Source organism: Mus pahari, chromosome 6 (genome assembly GCF_900095145.1).
Source record: "Mus pahari chromosome 6, PAHARI_EIJ_v1.1, whole genome shotgun sequence".
Lineage (NCBI taxonomy): Eukaryota > Metazoa > Chordata > Mammalia > Rodentia > Muridae > Mus > Mus pahari.
Window position 1 is genome coordinate 57,394,865 of NC_034595.1, and position 27,297 is coordinate 57,422,161.

The 27,297-nt window shown below is 50.5% G+C and overlaps 1 protein-coding gene across 1 annotated transcript; it reads left to right on the forward strand.

The window, feature by feature from the left end:
* Positions 1-27,110, forward strand: Dhcr24 (24-dehydrocholesterol reductase). Its single transcript, XM_021200033.2, has 9 exons — positions 1-332; positions 3,346-3,501; positions 10,556-10,661; positions 11,405-11,523; positions 12,997-13,260; positions 17,225-17,368; positions 24,193-24,390; positions 24,738-24,916; positions 25,003-27,110. Exons 1-9 carry the CDS (start codon positions 102-104, stop codon positions 25,154-25,156), a joined length of 1,551 nt encoding a protein of 516 aa, XP_021055692.1. The 5' UTR covers positions 1-101; the 3' UTR covers positions 25,157-27,110.
* Positions 27,111-27,297: the final 187 nt, after the last annotated feature.

The window sequence follows — 27,297 nt, forward strand, 5'->3', positions numbered from 1 at the left end:
CCGGGGCGGTGGCGGCAGGCGCTGAGCCGGCGGTGCGCGGAGCGGGCGATAGAGACGGGCGGCGCGAGCCCGCACCCTTCCGCGCGGCGCGCCGCGACACCATGGAGCCCGCCGTGTCGCTGGCCGTGTGCGCGCTGCTCTTTCTGCTCTGGGTGCGAGTGAAGGGGTTGGAGTTCGTTCTCATCCACCAGCGCTGGGTGTTCGTGTGCCTCTTCCTGCTGCCGCTCTCGCTCATCTTCGATATCTACTACTACGTGCGCGCCTGGGTGGTGTTCAAGCTGAGCAGTGCGCCGCGCCTGCACGAGCAGCGCGTGCGGGACATCCAGAAACAGGTGAGCGGCGCGGGGTGCGGCTGTGCGCCGGGGTAGCGGTTCGCTGGGCGACGGGGGCGTGTGTGGGGCCGGAGGAACGGGAGTGGGGATCGCAAAGGACCTGGCGTGTGATGGGGGAAGGGACTGTCCGAGGATGAAACGGAAACAGCAAAAGCACCGGCACCGGAGCAACAAACAGAACCCTACCCCTAAGCTTATAGAGTGTCCGCTAGGCGCAGGGCATGCGCAGTGCCTGGAAAACGAGGGACCCTAAACCTTCGGGAGGTGCGCAACAGTCAGGTAACTCATCAGGCTCCCCGCATTCCAAAGGAGGAATGGCCTCTGGAAGGTGGTTCTGGGAAATGGGGTGGGGGGAGATCCAAGTGGAGAGATTGGCTGAGCAGAAGTAGGAAGGTAAGAAACACAGTCATGAGAGGAAAAAGGTTAGGAAGTCAGTTTGGAGAGGAGCGTCATGCTGGGAAAGAGGTGAAAGTTTGTTTTGCGGTCCGAGGTGCTTCGGATACCTTTACAATCGAGAATTAAAAAGAGATTAAAAGGCAGAATCAGTCCCCAATCCCATGTGATATGCAGTGATTCTGCATCCAGATGTAGTCGTCCCAGTAAGTAGATGAGGAATTCACATAGGCCAGCCGGCACCTAGGCTAAGACTTCAATTCACAGTAAAGCGTCTCCCCCCCCCCCAATCCAGGGCTAGCATGGGCTCCCTTTGCCCCTCCTTATATTTCTCTCTAACTTGCACCAGGCTGCAGAGAGTGTCTGCTTCCTGCCGCTGCCCGCATAGCAACCACCCTCTTGTTCTATTTACTTCATGCTGTATGCTGCAGACCGGGCACCACAGGCTTAGCCCGCAGGTGCTAGGCAGACTGACCTCTAAACCAGAAGACCTTACCCAGGGAGAGGAGATGCAGAGGGTGCAGCGATCAGAATCACTGTGCACCTCCACCCTGGATTATGTATGTAGTTCACAGTCTCTGCTGTCCTCCACCCCCACCTGCGCCGTTTGTCCTGGGCCTGTCTGCAGGTTCTATTTGCCATGTACCTGCTGGATGTCCTGTGAGCTCCAGAAGACAGGACTGTTAACCTGACAGCTCCCCTTGGGGCAAGAGTGTATTAGTGAGTGGTTGTTAACCTAAACAGGGAACAATGGGGCCTTGCATGCCATACCTGTGCCACTCGTGTGTGCAGTTTACAGTCCACAGCCTCCTGGTGTCTAGTACCAGTTTTACTAAAATGAGGTTCAAAGGGAGTCGTGTGCCCAAGACAGCACAACCGATACATCAGGCAGGCAGTCAACATTGGCTTCGGTAAGAGCCTGAACTCTCAACTCGCTCAGCCTCGTGTCTCCATCCCGTCTCTGGTTTTGTTGCCTCATGCCTAGTTTCTTACCATAGCTTCCCGAATAGTTACCTACTTTCTGGACCCTTCCTGTCTCTCTTGAGGATTTGACAAAGAACTCCCCCCCCTTCCCCCCAAAATCTGGTCAATGTCCCAGGCTTGATAGTTTCTGCCTGTGTGATCCAGCAGCAACGCTAATCCACTCCCTCACTCTCTGTTTACATAAAGTCTCCCACTGCAGGGTCAGGCAGAGCTGGGTGGTCTTGGAATTCACCCTTTGTCTTCCCACGGGGGACTCATAGTACTGCCTTTCTGCCAGACTGAATAAGAGGAAAGCCCCTCCCCACCCTGAGCCCTCTGACAGACAGCGAGCGCCAGGGCAACCCGCTGACCCTTGACCAGACTCTTGCAAAACTTAGTTGAAGCTGGTTTGAGTAAAAAGGACACGAGCTTGTGTCCTAAATAGCATCTACCTGCTAGATGCCCTTTGAGTTCTCAAAGACAGGGACTGTTAATCTGACAGCTGCCCGTGGGGCCAGAGTATGTTTGTTAGATCAGCAGTACAGCTAGCTGAGGCATAACTGAACCCAGGACCCCCTCCCCCATTTATCTTCATCCTGCCTGCCATGTCTTTCTTGGCTCTTCCTTCCCTTGAGTTGGCTCCATTCTCGTGGGGTGCTGTTTTCCTGTGGAATCCCCAACACTTTCTGGCTTAGATCCAGCCAGTGTTGCCACCACCTCAGTAAAGAGAGAGTGCCCTCCTGGAACCAGACCCAGAAGGGGTTTGCCTACCGGGCTCAAAGTCCCCTTCCTTAAACTGTCACTGTGGCCAGCAGGGTACAGTCAGCCTGGGTTGGGGGAGAGGAATCACTAGAAGCAGAGGAAGAGGAACCGGTTGGTGCCTGGGTGCCCTGACCACAGCCGCGCATCACGCCTGCCTTGTCCATCAGCAGGGACAGGACAGCTTCCTCTATTCCTCACTAGCGCATCACCCTCTGCACCCTTCCTGCTCCAGTGTGGAAATTTTGCCAAAGTCATTCCTCCCACTGGCTGGCTGCTCCTTCCCTCTCCTCTCTGTCAAATTGGTACATGAGTTAGCGTGTGTGGATGCTGACAGCAGGCATCGACTTGGCAGTGGATACGCTTCCTAAATAGCTCTTCTTCTGTGGACTAAGCCCCTCTGTCTCCCAGCTCCGTCTTTCTGGCTCTGCTTGTTCAGTCCTGGTTATGAATTTGGGTCTTGCCAGTCATGGGGTGTATGACCTCATACAAGCTATTTTGCCTGGGTTTCCTCATCTGCAACCTCCTGAGATGAAGAGATCTAACCAGACAATGTACAATCCTCACTGGGTGGTTGTATGATGGAGATGATAGCCGTGTTTATGATTGCTCTCTTACTGCTAGAAAGCCTTTCCTGGACTCTGCATTAAGTCTTTGGAGGACTCTGTTCTCTAGTGCTTTCTTGCGCTCTTCCTCATGCAGTAACAACACGTTGGCTGTTCTGTTGACATCGTGAGCTAGGGAGACTGCACAGGGGAACTCCCTCAGAGCGACACCATCCTCTTCCATGAGGCCTGGGTAAAGGCGTTTTTCCCAGCTCCCTCACCCTGAAAGAAGGGCTGTGCGCCCCCCTGGGACTCCCAGATGGAGCCAGCTGAGTCGTGTCCTGTGGTTGCAGGTCCGGGAATGGAAGGAACAGGGAAGTAAGACCTTCATGTGCACGGGGCGTCCGGGCTGGCTCACTGTCTCACTGCGAGTTGGAAAGTACAAGAAGACCCATAAGAACATCATGATCAACCTGATGGACATTCTGGAGGTGGACACCAAGAAACAGGTGAGGGGGCTGGGGTCGGAGCTCAGTGGTGGAGCGTTTACGTTTACCTAGCATTGTGCAAGGCCCCGGGTTCAATCCCGGGTACTGCCCCCCTCCTTCCCCCAAAAACGAACAAAACCAAGCGAGCACATGCTGTACTTAGCTCTGGGAGCTGGTAAACACTGCCCCCGGTATGAGTGACTCTTGGGGAAATGAGTTCAGTCAGTGATAGCCCAGAGTGGACAGGTCCGAGGCCACCAGGAAAGACTCTACCTCCCTTTGTTGTCCTCCGGAGCGCTACAACCACTAGGAGGAAAGTCTGCCCATAGTCAGCCAGGCAAACTGAGAACTCCAGGGGATATTTTGATTGTCTTAATTCTGTAAGAAAAAAGAAGGGGGGGGGGAGCTGGGCAGTGGTGGCGCACGCCTTAAATCCCAGCACTTGGGAGGCAGAGGCAGGCGGATTTCTGAGTTCGAGGCCAGCCTGGTCTACAGAGTGAGTGCCAGGACTATACAGAGAAACCCTGTCTCAAGGGGGAAAAAAAAAAGAATGGAGAAATCACAGGCAAAAATGAGAGACAAAAGGACCCTGTTTATCCATCCTGGTAAGAAAGTATGCTGGTAGGCTACAAAGGTAGCTAGCGAGGGGAATCTGGTATAGACTTGTTGGTAGGCTAGCCCAAAAGTACACACTCTTTGCCACTGCTGCCCGCTGCCCCACCCCCCACCCCACAAGCATACTAATTTTACTTCTTAATGCTTCTGGGCCTTTTAGCTAAGATAAAGTGTAGATATCCCTCTTCTCAACACATGACTTAAGGAGAGGGGGACTCGGCTTGCACGTGATCAGGGATCCCCAGCGAGGCGATTTGGATTGCACTTCCGTTTTAATAGAAAATTGCAATGTCCAGCAACAGGCGCGGTAGGAACTGTGGTGTGTTCACCTGGTGATATTTCATCGCTGTGAGACCCTGGCCCAAGTACTCCTATCACTGTGCCTTCTCTGAGACAGCTTTGTTGATACTGCCTGGCACAATAAACCGTACATATTTAACATCTGCAGTTGGGTAATAAATTTTGACATGAGTTTTGACATGACTGCATCAGTGAAACCATTATCAAAATACAGAACATACCCCCACAGACATAATAGTTTACTCATCCTTGCAGTTCTTTCCCTAAACCCCTCCCTGCCCGTTCCACCCACAGCCTCTGGTTAGCAGTGTTCTCTCTCTGTTGTTATAAATGAGTGTTAGGCTTCGGATACTATTGAAAGAAATCACTCAGTGCATCCTTTTTTGGTCTGGGTTCTCTAATGAGTATTTTAAGACCCATCCATGTTGATGTCCCTGGTACATACAGTTGTACTGCTACGTAGTATCTTCTGCATGGTCAGTCTGCTTAGTCATTTACCTGCTGGTGGGCATCCCTGCTTTTTCCACTTGGAAGCTGTTACAAAATAAGTAGCCAGCAACCTTTCTGAACAGGCTTTCTATAAACATGCAAGGTGTTTCTTTGGGGCTGGGGAGCTGGCTGGACTCTTTCAGAGGACCTGAGTTCAGGTCCCATGTCAGGCAGCTCACAACGTTTATGACTCCAGCTCCAGGAGGGGGGGGGGGGCAGTGGATCCCCCCCCCCCCGAGTTCCACCACGGGTAGAGGCGGGAGAAATGACTCACCGGTTAAAGCATGTGTACTGTGCGTGGAGAGGACCCAAGTTTGGTTCCTGGCATCTCCATCAGGGAGTCACTACCACCTGTAACTTAAAATAAGAAAATAAATAAATGAATAAATAAAAGTAAATCTTTAAAAGCCTTTCCTTGGGCAAGTGCCTAGGAGTAGAATGGGCGAGTCCCATGACAGGCGGCTAAGGAGAAGCTTCACTTTACAGTGCCATGGGTTCTGTGTGCCTGCTGCCTCATATTGCTGGACCTGTTGTAGCGGGTCTCAGTTCTTCACGATGTGTTGGGATGGCGTCTCCTTGTGGTGACTGAAGACCTGGGCTGTCCTTCCATGTACCTAACCAGCCTCCGGCATGTTGTCTTTGGGTGAGGCCCATTCATATCTTCTGCTCATTTTTTAAAAATCCAAAATCATGCCATATTGTCTCCTAACCCGTGGCTTGTCTTCTAAAAACCAGAATTTTACCACACATGCAGGGAGTGTGGAGGTCAGAAGACGGCTGCGGGAGTGAATAAGTTCTCTCCTTCCCTCTTACAGGGCCGGGTCTTGTCAGGCTTGGTGACGGTTGAGCCGTGTCACTCTATCCCCCCACCCCCAGAATTCTTTCTGATTTCCCTTTTGCTATGTGTTTTGACAGGTTATTACACGAATGTTTAGTTTTCAAGTATTTAGCAAGATCTTTCTATCTTGGACTTCTGATTTAATTTAGCTGTTGCCAGAAAATTGAATGCTTTCAACTTTTTAAGGGGAAAAAAAAGTTGTGTGTGTGTGTGTGTGTGTGTGTGTGTATGAACTGTTTGAGAGTGACAAATGTCATCTAGATCCCATTGCTCATTGGATTGCCCAATCTGTCTCTATGGTTCTGTCACGCACTTCTCTCCATTACTAGGCAGAAGCAAACGTGTTTCTTTATTTTCTCCAATGTCCTTTTGATTAACTCCTTTTTTTTTTTTGTCTGCTGCCTCCTCTCAGATGCTGGGATGATGGGTGTGACCTCTGCACCTGGCGGAGATTACCTCTTTAAAAAGCCTAAGTTATGGTCTTTGTTCTGAAATCTCCTCAGTCTGATAGTGATGACGCTAGTCACTAGTCTCGTTAGACTAGCGTGGCATGATGTGTAGTTTTGTAATATTTACTGTTGACCTAACAAAGTATGTTTCTCTTACAGGCAACACCCAGTTGGGTCTTGCTGTTTTGTTTTTTTTTTTATTCAGCCTTTCTTTGTTTTAATTTATTTATGTTATGTATGCTGGTATACTGTAGCTGAAGACAATATTGGATCCCATTACATGTGGTTGCAAGCCACCATGTGGTTGCCAGAAATTGAACTCAGGACCCCTGGAAGAGCAGTCAGTGTTCTTAACTGCTGAGCCATCTCTGCAGCCCCTCTCTCTGTCTTCTGATTGAGGTTGTAAGACCGTTTGCATCTACTGTCCTTCCTTGATATGGCGACTTGAGTCTGTCACGTGCTGTCTATTTATGTGCATTTGTTCCTTGTCCCTTTTTCTCCCCTGTGTTCTCATCTCAGTCTGTGCTCCTGGGGATTTCCAATATACATTTTCTTCACAGCAGTGATGTTACCTCACTTCACCTACCATGGAAAGATCTTATACCTCCATTTCCTTCCTCCCACCCTTTGTACTACTGGGTATGTTTTTCTTAGCTCCACACTGTATCATATCAATGTTGTAATGACCAGTTGCCTGTTAAAGGAATTTAAGTATAAGAACATCTATTTGTCTATAGTTACTGTCTTTTCAGCCAAATCTCTAGATTTATGTCTGCCATTGTTTTCCTTTTGCTCAAAGGACCTCTTTGAGTTCAGGGCCAGCCTGGTCTACAGAGTGAGTTCCAGGACAGCCAGGGCTATACAGAGAAGAAACCCTGTCTTGAAAAAACAAAAACAAACAAACAAAGGACCTCTTTACATTTCTTATACATCACAATATATATAAATATGCATTCTTTTAGTACTTTAAAGAAGTTATTCCACCACCTTTGTTTGCATCATTTCTTTTGTTGTTGTTGTTGTTTTTCTTTTCTTTACTTTTCTTTTTTTTTTTTCAAGACAGGGTTTCTCTGTATAGTCCTGGCTGTCCTGGAACTCACTTTGTAGACCAGGCTGGCCTCGAACTCAGAAATCTGCCTGCCTCTGCGCCTCCATGCCTGGCTTGTTTGCATCATTTCTAACAAGAACTCTGTCACGGGGTTTTTATTTTAATGTATTTTTGTTTACATTTCTGTGTATGCACACATGTGTGTGAGTCTCCAAAGAGGCCAGAAGAGGGCATCAGATCCTGGAGTTACAGGTGGTTGTAAGTCACCCAGCATGGATGCTGGAAATTAAACTCATAGCTGTGCTTAGTGGCTTAGTGGTTGAGGTAAAGGCCAGCATGGTCTACAGAGTGAGTTCTAGGACAGCCAGAGCTACACAGGCAAAACCAGGAAAGGAATATATAGGAAAATGAGAAGAGAGGAGGAGGGAGGGAGGGAGGGAGGGAGGGAGGGATACCAACCCTCTCAATAGGCTTATCTTTCTATCTCTTCGGCAGTTAAGGTGTTTTAATCACTGGGTTTGAGAGATTTTATTAAAGTTTTTGGTACGGTTTTCTTCATAATTCTTGGGTTTAAATTTTGTAAGTTTTTCACTGATTGTAGAAACTTCAGGGGCTTTTTTTTCTGCCTCCTTTTTCTCTCCTTCTTTGGAGACTGCTATTACGGGTGTATTCGGCCTCTTCAATTGTTCGGGTTATTTCTTCGGTCTTACTTTAGATGGTCTCTATTACCATACATATATCCACTGATTTTTTTTTTTTTTTCTGTGATACCCAGTTTGCGGTTAGCCCAGTCCACTATAGCTTTCATTTCAGACACTGGGTCTTGCTAATATTTTTGTACACGTATGTATGTATTGTATTGTATGTGTGCGCACATGGATATGCTATGGCTGGCACACATGTGGAGGTCAGAGAATCATTTTCAAAAGTCTGAATTTCTAGAGATTGACCTCAGGTCTTCGGGCTGGCAAGGCCAGTTCTTTTACTTGCTGAACCCTCTTGCTGGCCCCAAAGGTTAACTATTTGAATAAGGAGAATCCAGTCGATGCCCCTGATGGCTAATTCTATCGTCCATCAGTTCTAGGTCTGCCTTGCTTGATGGATTTTTCTCATCAGTATGGGTTGTGTTTTCCTGCCTCTCTGTATGCCTGTAACTTTTAACTGGACTGTTGGGACACTCTGCCCCTTCCCTAGGGGGTGGCGGGCACTGCATTTCCACATATCTCGAGGTTATATTTCCAGGAGGTGGCTAAATCCCTTGGAAACAATTTGATCCTACTGGGTCTTGATTTTCTTGGAATGGACCAGAGTACCATTTAATCTGGGCTAATTGTTCTCTGCCACTGAGGCAAGCCATTCTCAGGACCTGCCCAGGACCCCATGAATCAGTTTTCCCAGGCCAGCTTATGGGAACAGGTAACTGTGTCCTGCCCTGGCTGACCTCCTGGCGTCTTTTTTTTTCTTTTTAAAGATGTATTTATTTATTTATTATAAAGTGTAAGTACACTGTAGCTGTCTTCAGACACTCCAGAAGAGGGCATCAGATCTCTTTACAGATGGTTGTGAGCCACCATGTGGTTGCTGAGATTTGAACTCAGGACCTTTGGAAGAGCAGTCGATACCCTTACTCACTGAGCCATCTCACCGGCCCCCTCCTGGCATCTTTACCTGTAGTCTTCCCTGGGCTGTGTTGCCTGGCCTCAGCCTCAGGCAGTAGCTGAATTCGTACATACCAGTCCCTACCTGGTTGAAGACGCTGAGGTGCCCTTTGCAGCTCCAAGTATATTCATCTCTGGGCCTGGGCAGAACTGTATTCTCATACGCTGTGCTGTCAGCTCCCTTCTGATTGGTCCTCTGGAGCGCTGGTCTTTTGCAAATCATGATACGGGCTCGGCCCAGGTTCCTCTCACTCTGGGCAGATGAGGGTAACCTCAGAGTTGGCCTAGTTTGTCCCGTCTCTCGGGTATTATAAACTGTTGTGGCCTGTGTCTACCTTCTTGAAAACTCCTGTCCCATGTATTTTACTCTGCTTTTTTCTTTTCTTCTCAGGGCAGTATTCTGGTCCCTGGTGCCCTGTCTCAGCATGTAGCTATGCATGTGATTGCTCACTAGCGTGCCCATGAAGAATCAGTTTTACAAAAAGCCTTAATGATAAAAGATGATGTTCATAGTTTAATGCTAATTTTTGTTTATTTTTATTTTATGTGTGTGAACGTTATAACTTCATGTATGTTTGTGTGCCATGCCTGTAGAAACTGGAGGGCGGTGTTAGGTCCCCTGGAACTGGATGGTTATGAGCCTCCATGTGGGTGCTGGGAACCGAACTCGGGTCCTCTGAAGGAAGCATGTGTTTAACTGCTGGGCCATCTCACCAACCCCTTGTGCTAAATATTTTAAGATCTCTTTGTGTGGTTTGCATGTGGGTGTGCCTATTTGCATCGCTATTGACTGGCGTACATACATGTGTTGATGTGTGTGTGCATATTTGTGGAGGTTGGATGTTTTCTTTAATTGTTCTCAATCATATATATTGAGGCAAGGTTTCGCACTTGAGTCCAGAGCTTGTCGGTTTGGCAGGTCTAGCTAGCCAACTTGCTCTGAGGATCCCCTGTGTCTGCCTCTCATGCCCTGGGCAGACTGTCACACCCAGGCATCTGCATGGGTGCTGGGTGTCTGAACTTCTATCCTAGTACCTGTGGTATCCACTGAGTGGTCCCCCAGTCTTTAATGCTAGTAATGTCTTTTCATGTATCTGGGTGTTTTGCCTACGTACGCCTTTGTGTATCTCTTGCCTGCTTGGTGCCTGCAGAGGCCAGAAGAGAGCTCCTTGCCCTTTGAACTGGAGTTACAGAGGGTTGTGAGCTGCCGGGTGGATGCTGGGATCAAACCCAGGTCTTTTGGAAGAGCATCCAGCCCTCTCAACTGCTGAGCCATCTCTCCAACCCCCCTCTAGGGCTAAATATTTAGTATGTGTAAGTGTGGGTTTGTATTTGTGTGTATGGATGCTGTAGCAAAGCATAGGAAAGAGCAGCACAGACATATGGGAGAGCAAGGCAGAGCTGCTTCATGGTTGTCACTGGTAAGTGAAGAGCTAAGCTGGATGATTGACGCCTTCTTCCCTGTCTCTGCTATCAATGCCAAATTAGTATTTCTCCTATAATTTAGGAAGATTGACTGAACATTTGTTATGTGGTGGTACTGCGTGTGTGTAACCACCCCCCAGCTGTTAGGAGATCTTTAAGAGGATGGCATTCAGCACTAGTGGACTCAGAACCAGAGATCACATTCTCTGTAATTAAAGGCAGGACAGTGACCCAGCCTCTCTCCTGTCTACAGATTGTGCGAGTGGAGCCCTTGGTGTCTATGGGTCAGGTGACCGCTTTGCTGAACTCCATTGGCTGGACCCTGCCTGTGTTGCCTGAGCTCGATGACCTCACAGTGGGTGAGTCTCCATGTTCACGGCAGGCAGGATCGCGGCAGAGGAACACGGGCCCCCTTCCGTACAACAGATCTTCTTCATGCTGGCTACTCTCCCGTTTGGGCCAGAGATGGCCATGCTCCATTTCTGAATGGTGCAGAATCTCATCTCATCCCATCTGCTTCCTCGTGACTGTCCATCACTCCAGTTATACCAATGTCAAACTCAGAATGAGTTTGGTCCCTCTCCCTGTAGGGTCTGTGACCACCCAAGCTCTTGTCCAAGGCTATGATCTTCCCATAGGTCATAGCTCCTGCCACCTAGTAACCTCTCTTCATTAGACTTCCTCTTAAAGTGGCTTTACACACAGCTTTTTATCTATCTATCTATCTATCTATCTATCTATCTATCTATCTATTTATTTATTTATTTATTTGAGCCAGGGTTTCTCTGTATAGCCCTGGCTATCCTGGAACTCCCTCTGTAGATCAGGCTGACCTTAAACTCACAGAGATCCCCCTGCCTCTACCTCCTGAGTGCTGTGATTAAAGGTGTCAGCCACTACTGCCCGGCCACACACAGATTTTTTTTTTTTTTTTTTAATCCTCTAAGGCTGGTCAGAGGTGAGGGTAGTGACCATCCTGGAGACCTCTCACTCCTACCCCTCAAACTGATTGATGGGGAATGTCCTATTTTTAGCAGTCCCATTTCCGCCAGCCCCATCCAGCACTCCAAAGTTTTCCCTGCTGACAGACGTGTCTCTGCAGGGGGCCTGATCATGGGCACAGGCATCGAGTCATCGTCCCACAAGTATGGCCTGTTCCAACACATTTGCACTGCCTATGAGCTGATCCTGGCAGACGGCAGCTTTGTGCGCTGCACACCGGTAAGTTTAGAGGTGGGGTCACTGGGGCTGACCTGGGAGTCAGGGAGGAAGTTCTCCTCGGACTGCTTCATTTTTCAGGGCTCCTAGTGGGCTGTCCTTAGATGGGCTTATTAGACACGTCATACATATTATGGTGTTTATGTTCTTCTCCAACCTATGAGGTGAGTACTAAGATTACTCAGTCAGATAAGAAGCTAAAGCATGCCGGGCAGTGGTGGTGCATGCCTTTAATCCCAGCACTCGGGAGGCAGAGGCAGGCGGATTTCTGAGTTCGAGGACAGCGTGGTCTACAGAGTGAGTTCCAGGACAGCCAGGGCTACACAGATAGTAAATCCTACACCACTAAGACTTAAACCTCTGTAATTGGGTTCAAGGTGGGTACATCACAGCCACCAGAGAGAGCCTGATGAAGGATGACTAGCTCAGGAGTTCAGGTCTGGGATCAAAAGATCCCAGTCAGCCAAGAACTAAATCACATTGGCTCAGTACATCTTCCACAGTCTCATCTGAGCCCTGTCTGTTACCAAGAGAAGAAAGGAAGACAGGCTTCTCTAAGGCCGGTTTCTCCTCTGACTGCTGTGTGAACTGGAGGGGGAACGTGCTGGAGCTTGAGAGGGGTGGGGGTCCTGGCATAGAGCATGGGTGCAGTTTCATCAGTTCATGCAGCTGTGCTTGGGACAGTGAGATGAGCGAGTAGCCCAGGGACTGGATTGGTGACAGAGCCCTGCTGTGCCAGAGGCTTCCACTGCCATCCTCAGAGCACCCTGGTCCAGTCCCCTATCTCACTGCTCCCCATCCTGCCTGCCACCACAGCGATGTACGTTAGTTACACCGGCACACAGCTAGCCTATTCATAAACCAGCCCAAGGCTGGAATCATTTGGGGGGTGGAGCTCTTTTAGACATAAAGAATCTAACCCAGAATGGCCAACCGATACTGCTTCAGAGTTGGGAGGTCCTGCCGGAGCCCAGCTGGTGGAGCTGACTTTCCAGGGAGCCTTGACTGAGACAGGTCAACTTGTGCTCCTATCAGATGTGGGCAGTGTCCTGCCAGACTCTTGAGTGTAGGGTAAAGTGGGCCAGGAAAGGTATTGTTAGTTTTAGTGCCAGCTCAGGAGGGGCATTTGCCTTTTCATGTCTCCTGGCTACCCTGACTCTAGTAGGGACCCAGCTCATGTACCCTGCGCTCTGCCCCCTCTTTGCCCCCTTAGTCCTCCCCCTGGGGTCTTGGGGCAGCTCTAGTCATGACTTTGCTGGGTGCTTCAGGGCCTAGGCCTCAGCAGCAGGAAGTGGATGTTTACCTGAGCATCCCTGATGGAGGGAGCAGTAGGAGGTTAAAGTCACGCGAAGCAGAAGTTGCAGAGGGAAAACTGAGTACGGGTGAAAGCAACGGGCGGGTATCCAGCCCAGGCCCTGCGCCCCCTCACTGCCCCATCAGGTCAAGCTCTCAGCCTGTGCCAATTCTCTCTCCCAGTCTGAAAACTCAGACCTGTTCTATGCCGTACCCTGGTCCTGTGGGACCCTGGGCTTCCTGGTGGCTGCCGAGATCCGGATCATCCCGGCCAAGAAGTATGTCAAGCTGCGATTTGAGCCAGTGCGCGGCCTGGAGACCATCTGTGAAAAGTTCACCCAAGAGTCCCAGCGGCCGGAGAACCACTTCGTGGAAGGGTTGCTGTACTCCCTGGATGAGGCTGTCATCATGACGGGGGTCATGACAGATGACGTCGAGCCCAGCAAGGTAGGCCAGGGGAAGAAAGGTGGGCGGGCACTGGGCTGATTTAGACTGCTTCATGTGTCATGGTCCACCGAGATGCAGGTGACAGGCTCCCTCAGAAATGTGAGGGGCCACAAGAGGCCTGTCTCCTTCACTGCTGCCACCCGCCAGTCAACATGCTTCCCTTATAGACAGGACCTGTTGTCTAATGACAGCCCATGTCATAGATGAAGAAACTGATGCTCCAAGGGCTAATTTAGATTTCTACAAGGTGGCAGAACCAAGATGGAGTAATTGCCTTGATAGTTCTCCAGACCAAATGGGCACACCTCAGCTTTCCCCATACAACGTTTAGTGTTTTATTAACATTTTACACATAACGAGTGAGTAATGTGTAACTTGTTGTTCCACATAACGAGTGAGTAATGGTTTAGTCTTTATTTTCAGACAGGGTTACCTACCTACTAGCTCAGGCTGTCCTGGAGCACACTGGGTAGTCCAGGCTAACCTCCAACTTAGGGCTATGATCTTGCTTTATCTCCTGAGTGAGTTCTGGAATTATAGGTGTGAATCGCTTATGTAATATTTTTGGGTTTGTTCTGGTTTTGTTTTTTTTATTTGTTTGTTTGTTTGTTTTTTGTTTTTGTTTTAGTCGGGGTCTCACTGTGTAGACCTGGCTGGTCTAGATCTTACTGTGTAAACCTGGCTGTCCTCAAACTCAGAACTGCCTGTTGTGCCTTCCAAGTGCTGGCGTTATAAGCATGTGCCACTATAACCCAGCACCCAAGGAATTTTCAATAGCAGGTTTCTTTTTCCCTCCATTCAGACAGGATGCTCGCTTATGGTAAGAGACCTGGAAGAATAAACAAATGAAAGACTCACCCACATACGTGACCCAAAATCACTCCGCATTTGTTTCCCCCATATGCGTGTAGAAAACCTTTTTAAATTATGAGCTAGGATGTCGGTATTGCCCATGTAAGGAAGTAAAGGTGCCTCCCTTCACTCCCTGGGGTAATCACTTCCACAGTTTCCTCTACATCTATCAGTGTCTGTGGTTGAACGTGTCCTGGTTTTGTTCTATACAGCCACTCGGTTGTGTATAAGTACTTGGCCTGATAAGCATTTCCTTTCGCTGAAGCTCTAAGACTCTCTTCTCCTTTCCTACCAACATGTGTATGAATGAAATGGAGTCCTGAGCCCAGGTGTGAGCACCCAAAATGTGGGTGAGGAAGGCCACACGGGCCTCAGTGGGGCAGCCTGTGTCCGGCAGCAGGTGGCTGCATCCCTTGCCAGCTGCAGAGAGAGAGTATCACACTTTGATTTTTGCCAATCTGATAAGGTTAAAAATAGTCCCTCCTTGTTTTGTCGGTCTCGTGTTACTTTTGAGGGTGAACATATCTTTACAGAGTTTTCTAGCTTGGCTGCCCTTACCTGTGACTGTCTCTTCAAATTTGCCTTGTTCAAGTGGGTAAGCATTGTCCTACCTTAGTCAGTGTAATGCCTTGAGAACAGGCCATTGAGCAGATGCCCTCCCTCTCTGTCCTTAGGTGGCAATGTAACTTGCTTCCAGTTTTGTTTTTAATTAATAAAGCAGTGAGAAAGAATTTGCTCTTCATCAAAGTATTGGCATGTCTTAAGGCACTTGGTCTATACCTATATACTTAGAATGTTTTAAAGTCAGGGCCCTCAAGATGGCTCTGTAGATACTTCCCACCAAGGTCGACACCTAAATTGGATCCCTGGGACCTATGTGACAGAAGGAGAGAACTAATTCCCACAGTTGTCCTCTCGTACACACGAACACAGACACACTAAAATTTGGTTTTGTTTCATTGAAACGGAGGGCTAGAGGTTTAGCCCAGTGTGTACCTAGTATGTATGGCTCTGGCTCCAGTAAAATATATTTTGAGAAAGACTCAAAAATCATGGGGAACCGTCCCTTCTTCGTATTAGGAAATGAGACCCAGTGAGAGGTAGAGATGCCCAGCAAATGTAGCTGGTTTACATTCTTGTCTCCGGCTTCTGGGTCACATGGGTCCCCGAGTGGAGGAAGCTCCTAGAGCTTAGCAGTGACCACAGCATTGATTCCTGGCAGGGAATGAGTCTGGAAGAGGACGTTCAGGAGCGTTAGCAACGGGAGCTATAGAGTTGAAGTGTTCTGGCTCTCCCTAGCCTCAAGCCTAGTCGTTGTGAGCCCCCACCCCTAATCACCTATGGGGTATCTGGTGTAGGGGTGTTGCAGCTTCTCTAGGGCACTTCCTTAGAGGCTGTCCACAGCCTCAAGCTGAGGGAGAGGGTCAAGAGAAGCCACCCACCACTACCAAAAGAGCTTCAGTGTGGTCCGAGAGTTGATACCATCAGCATGATTGCTTCGAAGGATTCGCTCAGCTCCTGAAGGGTTTAGATCCCTGAACTTCCTGAGCAGGGAACAAAGGTCCCAAGATCTTTTCAGGAGCTCTTTCAAGCCAAGTGGTAGAAAAGACCAGAGGCCAGAGAGTCTCGCCGTTTGTCCCAGCAGATAAGACCAGGACACCAAGTGCAAATGGAGTCGGGACAGGAGAGGAGTAGATGCTGTCAAATGGGCCAAGCATCCCAGCCAAGCACCATGAAGGGCCCTATCCTGTGAGGATGTAACCCACTTCAGAGCCAGGCTGGAGGTCACTTTCTGTGGCTGCGTTAAAGCCAGCCGGAGCCTCTGCAGTCGCCTAGGCTTCGTAGCTGCTCAGAGTCCTGAGCAGGTTTATTTACCATTTCTGGGCTTCTCTGACACAGTGCTTCCTGAAGGTCTTGGACCCAGACACCCAAGTTTCGACTTAATTACACAGTGGATGCCACTGCCGGGCAAGTGGCCTGGCCCCCACTGCCTTAGATCAAGTTGCTCTGTTTGCTGTCGGTTTCGGCCCCTTTCTGTTACCTCTGTCCACGGGGAAGCCAGCTTGGGCAAACAGACTCTTGTGCAAAACTGCAGCTCCCCCCCTTCTCCCCGCAGAGTGCCCGCCAGCAAAGGAGGCTCTACAAGAGGGTGGTACCCAGAGAAGTCAAAGGTGCTGGCTGCACAGGGAAAGGCCATCAAGGAGCAGATGTTGTAGCCCACTGTAGGTCACGCCCATGCTAGGTGTGCCCTGTATTACACGTTTAACCTACATAGCCATTCCAGTCAGCATTGTCTCCATCTTGCCAGAGAGAGAGAGAGAGAGAGAGAACATGATTGAAAGCCCTGAAAAAATATGAATGTATATATTTTATTGTTAATTCACATTCATAGGAAACAGGGTTAGGGAGTAGCCTGCCCCAATTCACACAACTAGAGAATGGCTAGGCCGTATTTGGCTCTCTTCCTGAGAACCTGCCCAGAATTCAGTTCAGAGGAGTTGGGCCAGAGGTCTGAGCAGCCCAGTCACCTCCACACGCAGCAGATCACGCCGTGACCTTCTGAGGGCTGTAAGGCAGTTCAGTGTGCCAGTTAGGCATTCAAGGACACAGAACCCATGGCCAGGACATTCCCTCCAGGAGGGGAAAATACAGGGAAAGTGCTGAGCCCAGAGGCCTGGTTCCAGCCCAGGGAAAGCAGCAATGAGTCACAGTTGGCTGGAGCTGGAGCATTGGATTGCTGTAAGGGTGATCCACACTGACTTAGCAGGGACAGCGGGGAGCTAACCTGTGCAGAGCCCTGAGTTATCACTGACACCATGAACATTGTTCTAATCAGGACGTGAACCACTAACTCCACCCCTACCCCATACTGCCTGAGCCGGCTGCATGGCCCTGTGCACGGACCTGAGGTTTACTGAGTGCCTGCTCTCTGCAGGAGAGTCCCTGCTGTGCCCAACCCTCCTGGCTTTGAAGACTCTCCAGGGCCACAATTGACTTGTCAGAGCTTTGCAAAGGCCAAACGCATTAGACAGCGGCTGGATCGCTGTTGCTCCCTGGTGGCTCCCCGGTGGCTCCTCTGTGGCCTGATCACAATGCCCTCTTGTCATTTCAGCTGAATAGCATTGGCAGTTACTACAAGCCGTGGTTCTTCAAGCATGTGGAGAACTACCTGAAGACAAACCGGGAGGGCCTTGAATACATTCCCCTGAGACACTACTACCACCGACACACGCGCAGCATCTTCTGGGAGCTCCAGGTGAGGTTTGGCTCTCTCAGGCCTGGCTCTTGGGACAGTAGCCATTCACATGGTGGCCACAGTTCTCTGTCTCTGGTGAAGGAAGTGGTCTCCTCTGTGTGGTCCAGCAGAGCGGCTGCTGGGTTTTAGGCTGGGGAGAGGAAGAAGTCTGCTCCTGCCACTCACACTGAGGGTGTTAGCCTTACTTTGGAAAGGGTAGACCTTTAGCTTCCTGGAAGTGTTCCCATTGCTGAGCAGAGGGACTCTAGCTCTGTGTGGGGCCAAAGCAAGGGGGGAAAGGCTGTGCAGGAGGAGGAGGGGAGAGTCAAGTTGAGCCTGGAGGTGAGCATAAGTCTGTCACTATGCTGTAAGGATGAGTGGACAGGTGGGGACCTTAGGAGATGGTGCATGCGGTGGCCCCTGGACTTGAAGACAGCCCACACAGAACCTCCAGGGGAGACTCTGGGCAAAGGACCAGCCAGAGGCAGGCCACGAAGCGGTGCATAGTTTAGGATTTCAGTACCCACATGAAGCTGTGTAGCTTCACCTTCATAGGACCACGGTGTTTTCTTTGTTCTGTGTAAGGAAACCTCATGCCCACTGAACGAGGAAGCATTTTGCGCATTCTCTAGGGGACACACAAACACAAGAAGTGGGGTTGCTGGAGAATGGTAACCGTGTGTCTAACTGGTAGAGGTCCTGCCACAGTGTCTCCCACAGTCATTATGATGCTTACATTTCGCCTGGCAGCGTCCCAGTCTTCCTGTCCTGGCCAAGACTTGCTTTCTGATCTGTAAGCAATCGTTATTACAGTCATCCTCAGATGTGCAGTGGTGCCCCAGAGGTGTTTGACTGTAGCTCCTTATTGATCCCGTCATGTTGAGCGTTCTGTCAAGTGCTTGTGGGCCATTTGTGGGGTCTTTGGCTGGTTTTTATTTTTAGTCCATTCATTCATTTTTGGGTGTGTGAGTGTGTGTGTGTGTGTGTGTGTGTGTGTGTGTGTGTGTGTGTGTGTGTGTAACATGATATACATGTGAAGGTCAGAGGACAACTTACAATAATCAGTTCTCTCCTCCACCTTGTGGGTCCCAGGGGTTAAACTCGAGTTGTCGGGCTTAGCAGTAAGCGCCTTTATCCACGAAGCCATCTCACGAGCACCTTTGTTCATTTTTCCTGGTCTGTGTTTTGTTGACACGTATGCATTTTTCACATACTTACACATCTTCACACAAGACGCTAAACCATCAGCAGATATGTGATCTACAAATATTTCTCCCGTCCTGCACACTGCTCTTCATAGTTTTGGCAGTGTGTGATGACGCACGTGCTTTTCATGTAAATGAATCCCGTCTCATCCATTGTCTCAGTGTCATACTTAGGAATGTATTAATGAATGCAAGATCTCAAAGATCCTCTCTCCATCCCCCAATCTATGCCTGCCTCCTGGAGCTTCGTGGTTATAACTCTTTTCATTGGGTTGAACATTTGGCACCTACTGTTCGAGGCAAGAGTCAGCTGCAGTCTCCTACAGCTCTCTGTCCTGTTGTCCCTGCAAGCTGTGTATGTCTGAGACACAGCAAAGTTGCTGAGCTAGAGCAGAGGTGCAGAATGAGATCACACGGTGGCCAGAGGCTGGGTCACATGGCTCCTTGTAGGTCAAGTGAGAACCTTACACTTTATTGTAGGTGCGATAGGAAGTCAGTGGGGGCTTGGGGCAGGAAGGTGGTGTGCCCTAGTTTTTATTTTTAAAGAATATCTTTGGTAGCTGGATATAGAGTTGGGTAGGTGGGGGGCTGAGTGATCATGGAAGAAGAGATGAAAGATTTCTGTTGTCTGGGAGGCAACGGAGAAGAAAAGTAGCTTGAGGCCCAGGAAGGACTGACTGTTGAGCCGACCTACAGGATTGCCAGACAGATTGGCATGAGATCAAGGCTGGAGACCCAAGAACTAGTGAAATAGGTCCCCTGACTGTGACAGGAAGCTTGGGGGGGGGGGCATGATGAAGGACACGGGACATTCTACCTTGAGCATATCTGTTGAAGGTAGATTCATTGGGAACGCAGGTTGGGCGCTGAATTGGTAGCCGGTCAACTGTGTTTGAGAATCAGAGGCCATGTATTTAAATATGAGCCAATGGCAGAGAAATGTTTTTGAATTTGTAGGGGAAATGTTTGTGTTTGGTTGTTTTGTGTTTGAGATAAGGTCTTGTAGCCCATCATGGTCTTTATGTAGCTGATCTTCCTGCATCCACGCCCCCACCCTCCCTCCAGATGCTGAGTGTACAGGCCTGCTCAACCACACCCGGCCTTTTCTTCTTTCTTGGCAAATGATATGTAAAGCCAAGATAGTAGGCACATAAAAACACCCCAGCGCCTGGGGAGGAGGAACCAGCGAAAGAGAAGGTGCCCTTAACCATAGCCGCCCAGTAGAGACCTTCAGGAAAGCGTAGAGTCCTAAGTGAGATGAGGGGATAGAATCAGCTTTGAATAGCAGGTGGAAGACTGGGCTGGTGGAAACCAGCTCAGAGGCTACTTCTGACGGGACAGACCCAGGGGACAGGAGCCAGATGTTTCTGTGATTGTTTTCAGGAGAGATGCCAGCATGGTTGTGTCGTGGGGCTGATGAGAGGAATGACAGTGGGGGGTGGGGACTGTTTAAAGAGTGGGGTGGAGCCTTGGGTGGCCTCTGGGTGACTTGTGTAGCAGGGAACAGGCTCTTGAAGTTGGGCACAGCTGGCAGGCGAGAAGTTGAGGGCGTTCCCTTCTGGTTGCCTGTAATTTCCCAGTGAAATCAGAATTCCAGCCAGGGCATGGCCACAGCTTGAGAAGGGTGACGTGAAAATTGTCCCTTAGACAATAGAAAGTTCATTGTCTGGGAATGACCATGGGATTCAGCCTCCTGAGACTGGTGACCGTGAGTTCAGGGCAAGGCCAGTGTGTGGCTGTGGGTTTTCACGTGACACCGGGTGGGTAGAGCAGGCCACCTCTAGGGGAGGTTGGATGATAGGAACTGTGGAGTAGACAAATATAGTTGTCTGAGGCTCCGGAACATTCTTAAAGTACCAAGTAGCTGATATTTTAAGCTCTTCTACCCACTCCAGCAACTGAGCTCTGCTGCCGAGGTAATCCCATGCGGTACAGCTGGCCCTGGGAAAAGATATCCTGGGACTGGTTTGGCTCTGAGGTTGGATCACCATAGTGACAATGCTGCCTGAGATAGGACGTAAGAGCTCAGCTCAGTGAAAGATAAGACTGCTGGAAGATAAAGGCAAACCGAGCCGGGGAGCTGGGGGTACCGAAGTGTGGGTAGATCATATCTCTGAGAATTAAAATCACCGAGGATGAGTGCAAATGAAGGCAGTGGTGGTCCCAGACTCGGAAAGGCGGGGCTGTGAGGGGATACAGTGGCCCACGCCTCAGTGACAAGAGCCACGAATGTGAGGTGAGCGGTAGCCGTGAGTGTGGGCGAGCGGATGGTGCCATGAAGTAGGGCAGGCAGATTGTAGTGCTTCAGGCTCCAGTGAGGGGTTCGTGAGAGCGAGGGATGGGAGGGTGATGGATGGATGAAGCCCTCCTTGCTCGTGACTCCACGGGCTCCTTGAGCCCCATCACAGCAAAGTGGAGCCTCCCCCCATGACAGATCACCAGAGACTGCAGACGCTGCAGTGTGCCTACCACATCATGGTTTCCGGTCACTCCTGCCACACCCCACGTGTTAGCATCATGTGTCATTTAGTTGAACCTGCTCCAGCTGAGAGCACTGAGCCCCCATCTCATGAGGAGATAGATTTTTAAACCACTTCCATATGTGCTCAAAACGAGGCTTGCCATATCTTTGTGCTGTGAAGTGAATGCTGTCCTAAGCCGTCTTCATTTACAGGAAGGAACAGGAAGAGCAGGGGTTGACAGCTGTGTGGTCCCCTAGAGTTTACACTGGGGACTTAGGAATACCAGGCAGCAGGGAAACAGAACTGGGCAGTAGGAGAAGCTATGCTATTGGTCACAGGGAAGGTATCAGGCGCTCCGAGTGGGGGTGGCCTTCACAACAGTGTGCCCTCTGAGATCCGTGGACTTTGCCCACACGTCTGCCTCTAGACCAGGCCTTTCTCCCCTCCTCCTTGCCTGATAGGCAACTCCCTTCTGCCACGGGAGGCTTCCTGAGGAAGGGACCCAGTTCTGGGTGTCCCTGGGGAAGTGGGTGGCACACCCAGCTAGGCAGAGTTATAGACCTTACACGGAAGCTGACACCTTTCTGATAAGGGACACTCGCACACACAATTTCAGAATGCAGGCTTTCCCTCCAAAGACACCACCCTTTCATTGGCTGCCTTCTTCACCTTGCTCCCTGTAGAAAAGAGCTTTGGAAAGAACCAGGTGAACCTGCATGCTGGGTGATAAGCCAGCCCATTGCCTCAGCTGGGTAAGCTGTGGGGCCCACGTGGGGCCCACGCACAAAGCGGCCCAGAGTGCCGCTGAGGGTACTAAAACGTAACGCCTTTTCCTTTGTCCTGTCCTGATGCCTGCGTAGTAAGTACAAAATTAATTCTACGTTATCAGCGTGCGTTTTGCCATTCATCTTTTAAATATCAATCTGAGAGCATTTATAACTCTTCCTACTTGTGTATTTTATTTGTTTGTTTGTTTGTTTGTTTGTTTTTGTTCCTAAGAATGCAGCACTAGGCCAGGCAGTGGTGGCGCACGCCTTTAATCCCAGCACTCGGGAGGCAGAGGCAGGCAGTTCTCTGAATTCAGGACCAGCCTGGTCTCAGAGTGAGTTCCAGGATATCCAGGGCTACACAGAAACCCTGTCTCAAACTAAATAGGAAAGAGGAAGATCACGGCACTGGGGCTGGGGTACTAGGATGCTTGTGTGAGGCCCTACATTCAATCCTGCCATAGTGGGCTTTGCAGAGGGACAGACGGCTGTCTCATCAGTACTTTTTGCTCTAGAGAGATTTGCTATTCAGGCATAAAGGCCTGAGTTTGAATCCCCAGAACCCACTTACAGCTAGGCATGAAGGCACACACATCTATAATCTCAGCTTCTAATGGGAGATGAGGCAGGAGACTGTTGGGAAGCTTCCCATCTAGTTAGCCTGGCACACAACCAAAGAGACCTTGTCTCATACAAGGTAGAAGGCAAGGACAGTACCCGGGGTTGTCCTCTGACCTCCATATGTAACCTCCACAGACATGCATATGCATGTATACATACATACATACACACACACAGAGAGACTCTTTATTTTACTTTTGGTACATTAACTTTTTGACCTTTTCCTTTCTGTTAGATAAAAGAGTGCTGAGAACACAGGCCTATCTCGTCTGTCCCTTAGGGGGTGCCATTGTTAGCTAGTGTGTGGGATCGTCAGATAAGAAAGGAGATCCTGGGATCCTTGCTCATCCCTGGGGCTCTGCAGCCTGCCCATCAGAACAGAGGTGGCCAATAGCAGGCCAGATGCAAGCCACAATTGAGTTGTTAGGAGCCTGAGGGAAGTAACTGTAGGGAATGAGTGACTTCTGCATATTGGCAGGACATGGGACAGGAGTAAAGCCGGGGCCAAAGGATGTATCAGGAGGTTCAGTCCATTATCATAAAGATGGAAACATAGCGGCATCCATGCAGACATGGTGCGGGAGGAGCTGAGAGTTCTCCATCTTCATCCAAGGAAGCCAGGAGCAGACTGTCCCCACTTGGCTAGGAGGAGGGTCTCAAAGCGCCCTCCCCCCACCCTCCCAGTGACACACTTCCTCCAGTAAGTTCACACCAATTCCAGCAAGACCGCACCTCCTAATAGTGCCGCTCTCTGAACCTAGCATATTCAAGCCACCACAGTGAGCGTCTCAGGCAGGAACCACGTCTTGAATGTCTTTGTCGCTGACACACACCCTTGGTGTCAAGGCTCCGGAGGCCGGGATACCCTCTGCACGTTGGTGACTTAGGAAGGTAGCCCGGCCTAGGGCCGGGAGGAATTTTGTGAGCTAGGGAGCTAAGGGTATGGCTGAGGAAGCAGCAGGCATTAGCGACATCTGCCTGTCAGGATCTCCAGGGAGACCAGGGGGAGCAGGAGAAAATGAGTGGCTGGCTGTGTTGTGCAAACCAACTGGAAGGCTCGTTGTGGAGCTAGAGTCCATTTACCTGGTGAGAGCCGTCCTTGCTGCAGACCTTAGAAAAATTGCAGGGGTTTGCAACCCCATAGGAAGAACAACAATATCAACCAACCAGGCCCCCCAGAACTCCCAGGGACTAAGCCATCAACAAAGGAGTACACATGGCTCCAGCTGCATATGTAGCAGAGGATGGCCTTGTCATACATCAATGGGAGAAGAGGCCCTTGGTCCTATGAAGGCTCGATAGATGCCCCAGTATAGGGGAATTGAGGGCGGGGAGGTGGGAGTGTGTGGGATAGGGTGTTTCTGGGAGGGAGGGAAACCAGGAAAGGGATAACATTTAAAATGTAAATAAAGAAAATATCCAACTTAAAAAAAAAGAAAGAATGAAAAATTGCTCAAGCTCTCTTAAGAATTGTCTCTTCTCACTGGACAACATTCACTTGGCAGATACTTATAGGATGCCAACTCACTCTTGAGAGCCGGAATGGTAGTCACCTCACTGTTCCTGGCACTGGTCACAGTATCTATTTGTCTCACCTGTCATAGATAACGGGCTGAGCTCAGAGAAGCTATGTAACTAGCCCACGGCCATTAGAGTTGGTAAATGTGCGAGATGGGGATCAAACCCTAGGTCTCCTGTAAAGAGGGGCCTGCACCCCAGAGTTACCTGTCCCTAGTGGATTGAGGAACTGGCCCTGCCTCCTCCTTCCCATCCCCATCTCTGTCTTTTAGGATATCATCCCTTTCGGCAACAACCCCATCTTCCGCTACCTCTTTGGCTGGATGGTCCCTCCCAAGATCTCCCTCCTGAAGCTGACCCAGGGCGAGACGCTGCGCAAGCTGTACGAACAGCACCATGTGGTGCAGGACATGCTGGTGCCCATGAAGTGCATGTCACAGGCCCTGCATACCTTCCAGAATGACATCCACGTAAGCTGGGTGACCAGGCGGGCGTGGTCCCATGGGACCCAGGTCTTCTCCCTAGAGCTGTGTTGCCCACCCATCTGTGCGTCTGCGCTCTGGGCCTCGGTTTCTCCAACTATACAATTAGGATCTTGGCCCACTCAGGGACTGCAGTACCCTGATGAGCTGCTTTAGAGTGGCCCCATAATACAGGAGTATTTGGCAGGGCTGGAGGGGGAGCTGAAACTAGGAGCATCCGGGAGCCTCTAGTGGGTTGCAAAGTCGAAGTTCCCCTTTCCTAGGATGTGGGTGAGCTAGTCCCGTGTCTGCTACCTGCTGGGAAAAGACAGACCAACCTGTTTCTCTGACCTCAGGTCTACCCCATCTGGCTGTGCCCGTTCATCCTGCCCAGCCAGCCAGGACTAGTGCATCCCAAGGGAGATGAAGCAGAGCTCTACGTGGACATCGGGGCGTACGGGGAGCCGCGTGTGAAGCACTTCGAGGCCAGGTCCTGCATGAGGCAGCTGGAGAAGTTTGTGCGGAGTGTGCACGGGTGAGTGGCCCGGGGTCTGGGGGGGCACAGGGTCCTCTCCCCCACCTCGTCGGTCCTCACCGCCGCACTCCTTCCCTCCCACGCAGGTTCCAGATGTTATATGCCGATTGCTATATGAACCGCGAGGAGTTCTGGGAGATGTTCGATGGCTCCTTGTACCACAAGCTGCGCAAGCAGCTGGGCTGCCAGGACGCCTTCCCTGAGGTGTACGACAAGATCTGCAAGGCAGCGAGGCACTGAGCAGGGCGTCTGGGGAGCCAGATGCATGCACTTGCTCTCCCTCGCTCGCTCCAGCTTCTCTGCTTTCCCAGATCTCAGAAAAGAAACCCCTCCACATCCCCGAGGCAGCCCGGTGGTCTCCAGGTCAGCTCGGGCAAGTGGAAGCACGTGGGATTTGGAGTCAGACAGACCTAAGTCCCAGGCCCAGATTAGCCACTCGTGTTAGCTGTGTGACTGACTCTGGGCTAGTCACCTGGCCCCTGTGTGCCCCGTGTTCATCTGTGAAGGGAAGGTAAAAATACCTACCTGCTGGATGTCACCCCACACTAAGGGCTTCCACCACTGCTTCCATGCAACCTCACGCCTGGCTTGCTTTGGATTCAACAGCTGAGTCCAGACAGGCTCCCCACAGGTCACCTGTGCGTGGGTTTGGCCGGCACCGTGAAGGGGGTGCCTTGGAGTTTCACCTGCATAGCTTGCATCAGCCCTAAGAGGCCTTCCACTTGGCCTCGGGGGTGGGGCAGGGGGGCATCTGATTGGCAGGCAGGCCCAGGATGTGCTGTGCCAGAGCCAGGTCTACTCCAAAGTCCTCTCTGCCATCTTCGGACCATCTTGCCCCTACTTCTGTGTGCTCGGACTGCCCTGGCCATCACTGAGCCCACTCAGGACTGCTCCTGGAAGACATCTCAAGATGGGAAGCCTGACCTTCCTGGGCTTTTCTTTCTTGACTCCCACCATCCAGGCCTCCTCTAGAGTCCACTGAATCACAATGGGGGCACATGCTCATGACTGTGTCACATAGGGGCGGTCCCCACACTGAGTGAGAAAGGGGTGTCTGCCCTGTTGCTACTGTGAGGACCTTCCCTGGGGTTGGAAAGAAAGCATCCAGGGTCGCTCATACCCCCTCCCCCCATTTTGTTCCCCCTTCCCCGGCTCTAGTTAATTTCAGTGCCTTACAAATCCTAAGCTCAGAGAAAGTTAACTCCATTTCCGTTCCCAAGGGAGGGGCCTCCGAGGTCCTTCTGCCTTGTTAATGAAGCGCGGTTGGTTGTACAGCCCCCACCTTCAGAACTGCCTGGCCCAGCTGGAAACCCAGAGTCTGAGGGGGAATCCGGTTCTGGAAGGAAAGCCAGAACTCCAGAGCTGAGCTGGTCACAGTCACCCCTCCCCCACCACTCCTGCCCCTCCAGAAACTGCAGTTTTCTCACCCGTCACTCAGAACAGAGCTCCTGAAGCCTGTCTGTCTTAAGACGTTGGGAAGGCCTCATGTTAGAAGCCCGGGGGAGCTTAAATGATCCAGGTGGTGGTTAGGGACCGTCCATCAGTGGTCCTTCCCTTCACCGCCAGGACCCTTAGAGTCATATTTTAACTGAAGGATGCTCACTGATGTGGCTGAGGGCTTGGGATACTGCACAGTGCTACTGTGTCCTGTAAAAGCTGGTGCACGCAGGGCTGTGGGAAGGCAGAATCACCTCATCCATTTGGCCTGTGAAGGAAATAACCTCACTTTGCTGTCTGAGCAGCATGTATTCCTGGCACGGGCTCTCCTAGTGGTCCGTGTGCATCCTTGCACACGCTCGCTCGAAGACTGATGACCCTGCTTGCTGCAGATGAATGGTCAACTCGAGCTAGGTTAGTTAGTGTGATGTATAAGGTGCCATCATTCCTCAAGTCAAGCCTCCATCCCAAAGCACCCAGGGCTGTGGCGGTGATGCCAACAACCTGTGCCACCCAAAATAATCAAAATCCAGCCCTCCACAGACACTCCCCAGGACCTGGGGAGGGAAGGGATTTTGAGTTACATTAGCCTCAGGTTAGTGTTTGGCTCCAGTAATATCTTGCCCTAAAAGTGGTCGTCTTCCAAGCATGGTGTTCGGGGTCCCAGCCTTGTCTTATCGGCTGTCCTGTCAGTGTCCAACCACACAGTGGCTTGGTGGAGTCACTTAGCTGCTATGGGACAGCGCGTGTGGCAAGTCAACACAAGTCTCTCCCTTCCATGGCTCTGGTTTCTTGGCTGCATGGTTCTCTGTGAATTCAGTTGTAGCCACTGTCTTTGGCTAGAAAGCTGAATTGGCTGTTACTGAAAGGGAAGAGGGGATGGGTGTGGTGATGTGTGCTGTGTGGTTTGTTTTTTTTTTTTTTTTTTTTTTTTTTTTTTTTTT